The following is a 5,530-nucleotide window of genomic DNA, read 5'->3' as shown; positions in this document are numbered from 1 at the left end:
ACAGCTGCTATTTTTCACACTCATCGGCTAACGCATATTTTATTGTTGTTATTGCCATTTTCCGCTTTTCTTTTGTTACTGTTGCGTGTGCCGCACAGCACTACTATCTGTTTACTGATAAATCTCTCGCAAATGTAATAAAATTCATTCATTTTTTTGTGATTGATAAGAAAGCTCACACATTACTCATACGACATGACGTACTCAGTGCGCATATGCTCAGTGAAAAAGCTTTCCCCACATGTTGAGAGCAAATATGTTATTGTAAATTTTCAAATACCCGCAGTTGTAAAATTGAGAGAGCAAATAATGTAGTCGAAGGGAAGAAACGAAAGCGCACAATATACCACGTGAAGTTGAAAAACGACCTGTTGCTAACGGTTTCTTAAATGAATATACATAGGTATATGTGCATATATTTACGTATTTGTTAGCAATTATGTTTGTGCGAGCGCTTGGAAGGATTAATAGGCCGATACCGACTGACAGATATTTATATATGAGTGGATTGTGTAGCACGATGACATGCGTGACCGTCGTGAAAGCACTTACAAAATTGTACACGTGTGATTGTTGTAGGCTGCCGTGGCTATAATATGTGTAAAAAGTCTGTTTCTCAAAATTTTAGTTGACGAGAGGGACGTATTAGAAAAAAAACCTATAAATTTGATTGATAAAGGAAATGTAAATGAAACTTTAGAACAAAATTATTATAAAACTTTTAACATTCGCACTTGAATATTGAAGTAGGTGAAGTAGTTTCATGTATTTTTGTTTATCTTTCTTTTTTTTGCGAAACTTAATTTTAGATATACCTATGCATGTACTTTAGCGCGGGTAAATTTCGACATCGTTTTTAACAGATTCGAATTCTACATAAAATTATACCAAGAAATATCCAGTAGAGCATAGCTCTAAAGTCAATTTCGAGCCCCCGAAATTTTAAGAGAATCTCCACTTGGGCTCACATTAGTAAGTCACTTAATCCTTTTACAATATTCAGAATATTTTTCTTGCTACATTCTTTCGTACATTTTTCATGAAAATATGGTTCATTATATTATATAACAAGCCCCTTATAAATAAAAGTTTTACATATTTCAAAAAATTATCATCAAATTTTAAAAATATTTAATCAAAATTCTTCATTTCATTTGGGTACAATAGAGTGAATGGAAGAACGAAGAACTTCTGTACGTCATATATCTAATCACTCAGTTTCCTATGCCGATTCACCATAAAAATGTGCAGAGAAATGTGAAAATTTTGACGCGACCTCAAAACAAAACGACGTGAACTTTCAAATATCCAATACACACATGGCACATTGAACAGATAGTACAAGGTGGTGCAAAATTAATCACCCTATCGGAAGATTTATAATTTTGGACGTGGCGTCGGGGGTCAATCATATTTGGCACTTGTGGACTAGTATACAAACAGACAAGCAATGAAGCGCGTAAAGATCAAAATAAAGATTTCCATCCCTCAAAATTACTTTTTTGTGTTTTAGTAAATAAGTTATGAAAATATAAAATTGAATGATTAATTTTGCGCCATCTGTAGCAGTAGAGCACCTGATTTTTTCCTACTTATTTGGTCTCTAAGCTGCTCATCTTTGTTTATAGATTTTGTCATTCTAGGAATCTTTTAATATTTTTTTTTTCTTTATTCACTCCACTCGGGAGCATAGAGCCTCGACAAGACTCAGTCTTGCGATGGTTTCGTTAATCTATGTATTTTGCTTTCTGGCAGGGTAGGTGGTTAGCCTGCCGCTACCAATCCACATTTTGTAGAGCAGCTGATTTCATTTCTTTTTCCTTTTTTATTTATTTATTTATTTGACCTCAAAATTACCAATCTTTAGGCACCATATTCGAAACCTTATTAGTTTTTTTTTTTTTTTATAAAGTCTAATAAAAAATATTTTCTGCGCCGTAAATTAAAAATTCCAGATGCCCTGCGCAGCCTGCAAAAAAAGGCTTCGTTCCATAACAGCGATGGGCCATCTGTTATTTGTATATTGAAGAACCTTTTTTTAAATTTTAATTTATTTCAATGACCAACTGAACGAAATTTACAAAATATGTTAATATTTTCTGCCTCTACCGAGCAGTCGAAGTCCTAAATAGTACTGACGTAATAAACCATAGAGAGAACTCTAAATTTTTTAAAGAAAAAAATTATCTGCTTTGGCATTTTATAGTCCAAAAGAAGATAGCGCACACATCCTCCACGCAGTCATACATACATACAAATACCATAACGAGCAGCCAATCACGAAACACCCATACGCATAAAAATAAATTAATTAAATTAAAGACATCACAGCAAAGCCGTATCCATTCACAGCCAGGCAACACATTTACATTTATAGAAAACAATAGAAAATCCACCAATAACCCCAAAAAAAAACTCAACCCAGCGAAATAGCACAACACGCCGAAAAGAAGCAAGCAAGTGGCTGTCAATCTACCAATTGAAATGGAAGTGCAATGAATGAGTAAGTATACCCTTGGGAAGCAAGCAAATTTGTCGCAAAAAAGGCACAAGAGGGTTCCGGTGCCAGTAAAGAACGAAAATGGGTAGATATAAATTAAAAAAAAAAACAAAAAACGTAATTTATAAAAAAAATAGTTAACAATTTCCAAATGGACGCCACGAGGCTACTAATGCAGGCATAAATAAAAGCAGGCATACATACATACATATATTTCTATAATACATACGAATATATTGGCAGCTCCACCGCTGCCGACATTGTCAATTAAGATTTCTACATAATTGCGCCTAGCCATGAATTCAATTCACTGCTCGCTGGCGAGAATGGTGCTGCACTGCATGATACCACTTTTGTGACACCCCTTCTTCGCTAGCACTTCGATATTGTTGTTTTTGTTGTGCTTATTGTTGATGTGGTCCTCAATGTTCGTTTAATAATAACGCGCCATTAGGTATTAATTAATTAAAGCAATTTAATTGCTGCTGTGCAAGCCGCCAGTGCACTCGCAGTCCAGCCACGGCTACAGTATTGCTAGTTGCGTGTAATCCTGTGACGAAGGCGTCAATTTAAATTAAGGCAATCGCTCTTAAATGGTCACATACATACATACCTATGCACATACACATACATATATGTACATACATATGCACATACACATACATATATAAACACTTAGTAGATATAATTAACTGTGTAGTGTTTGGTAGGATTTCTCTTTGCATTTACGTAATGCGGTAAAATGTGGAATGGTCCCTAGAGTGGTAAACTGATATTGGTGCACTAGCCGCAAATAAGTTAAGGAGTACATACTTATATGTGGTAGTATGGGTATTCGAGATATGATAGCGTCAGTGTGCTCAGTTAGCAACAGCGTTGAGGTTCGAGAAGAGATTGCCAATTGATAAAATTAATATGGAAGGTTGGTTTTTATAAATCCTATGTATCATACTATTATATATTGACTAAATTTGGTTGTTGTTGTAGTTATCGGTCGTCTTTGTCTACCAGTTTTACTAGGAGTGAGAGAGATCAGCATGGACGGGGTTACTATTGTTTCGGTCAGCGAAGTTAAGTAGGAAGGAAGGGGCATGACGACACAACCTTGTCCAAAGCAACAAAGGCTTTCTTGATCTGCAAACGTCTAGCAGTAAAATTCTGCGGTTGTATTCCAACAATCCTGAGATGGATGTTCATCATAATAATAAGACCAATGGTGACCTATGGAGCAGTCGCTTGGGCGTCAAAAGCTACTCTCTCGACAGCGCGGGCAGCGCTAACTAAGCGTCAGTGCTTAGCATGCATGTGCATTAGGGTGGTTCGAATTCCAACAAATTTTTCAAATCAAATTCTAATAGTGCGGAAAAGTTGCTATGGAGTAACACAAGTATTTTGGTAAAAAAAAAATTGAAATCGGTCAATATCTTCTGTTCGCGCAACTCATTTAAAGTTTTGAAAATTTTGTCGAAAAATGCATATTTCCTAATTTTTTTAGAATTATGTTTTAAATGTCGTTTTCCAAAGTTTTACTTATTATTATGTTTAAATTTAATTATTTATAAGGATTAGTTTGTATTTAAACAGTTTATTCATGCATTCTATAAGGCTTTTCACGCTTAGCTTTCCCCAGGATCAACGACGAGGACGTGGTGAAAAATCTGATCCCACTTTTTTTTTTGTTTTTTTTTTTATATTTTATAATTTTTTTTTGTTTTTTTTAATATTTTATGTTTTTTATGTTTTTTTTGTTTTTTTAAATATTTTTTTTTTGTTTTTTAAATTTTTTGTTTGCTACTATCATTAAAAAAATTTACGATCGTGAAGATTTGTACAGTGAATTCTCTTTATGCGTTAATTACAAACTGGGATTTGTGATCAAATTTAGGCAAACTAGAACGAGAGAATAAAGTTGACCGTATGTGACCATCCCTATTTTGATAACCACATACCTTGTTCGACGCTTCAGTGACAAGCTTAACAGTTCGCTCTACCGCTTGAGTGTGGCATGGAAAGCTTGACAAGTTCCATTGAGAGATAGATGGTTGGTTATCAATGGAAGATAACAGATCTGCATTTAAGACATTTCTTAGTACTGGAGGAGGTGATAGTATTGTAGAAGACCAGTCGATCATTTCATAGTAATTAGTGGCATTAAAGTTCAGTTTTGGCAAAATGAATGAGCGCACCGAATTCTTCGCAGTAGAAGTTGTCTCTCTGGCTTTTAAAATCCTTTGTACCCCAATCTTACGTACATTCCGATTTTCATCTGTGACCATAGATAAAAGCAAATTTTCAGGATGCGCGAAATAAGCATTGTGTTGTATCACAGGATCAACTACTCTCAGAAGATGTTCTGGTAAGTACCGAGAATTTTTAATCATAGTGAAGACATGTCTCGCACCATCTGCAATTGAATCGTTCAGTTTTATTTGAAACCACATAGGTAAATACACTTTCATTATAAATGTAACTATGTGAACTAAGTTTTCAGAAGGGTCTTCACTTGATATGTATAATCTCAACGTTCTGTTTCCTAGAGTGAGCCAACGCGCGTGGGAGAGTTTTCCTGGATCTCGCAGAGACAGATCAGATGAACAATTACCTAAATGAATAGCTTGCCCAATGTCGTAAAGATATTTTTGATCTTTACTCAAATTGTCTCTGCATGTGACTTGTACTAAATCACACTCAATTTTATTGAAATTAACAACAGGCAAGTGTTCAACGCCCTGAAGTTGTTTTCCGATTGTACCTGAAAATGAATTCGGTCCACTTGTTTTTCCATCAAAATGTTGAAATACGTGTCGCAAAGGTAATTCATTTGCATGAAGCAAGCATATATTCCACTGAATTGGTCTGTTCAAGTATAATTCAATACGCCTAATAATACCACCTCTCCAGCCTGTATTAGTTGCTGTGCCATCACAACCAACTAGGAGAAGTTCACTAAAATCAAATTCCATTTCATTTAAGTGAGATATCATACTTTCAGTGATACCTTTGCTTGTACCAGAAATAGGCGTTACATGA

The 5,530-nt window shown here is 35.0% G+C and overlaps 1 protein-coding gene across 1 annotated transcript; it reads right to left on the bottom strand.

Annotated features, from left to right (window-relative positions):
* Positions 1-4,364: 4,364 nt before the first annotated feature.
* LOC129245003 (uncharacterized) lies at positions 4,365-5,530 on the bottom strand. Its single transcript, XM_054882943.1, has 2 exons — positions 4,450-5,530; positions 4,365-4,390 (listed from the first exon to the last, which is right to left on the bottom strand). The coding sequence occupies exons 1-2, from the start codon at positions 5,482-5,484 to the stop codon at positions 4,382-4,384; spliced, it is 1,044 nt and encodes a 347-aa protein (XP_054738918.1). The 5' UTR covers positions 5,485-5,530; the 3' UTR covers positions 4,365-4,381.

This window comes from Anastrepha obliqua, chromosome 4, assembly GCF_027943255.1.
Source record: "Anastrepha obliqua isolate idAnaObli1 chromosome 4, idAnaObli1_1.0, whole genome shotgun sequence".
Classification (NCBI taxonomy): Eukaryota; Metazoa; Arthropoda; class Insecta; order Diptera; family Tephritidae; genus Anastrepha; species Anastrepha obliqua.
This window is presented reverse-complemented; position numbering and strand designations above follow the sequence as displayed.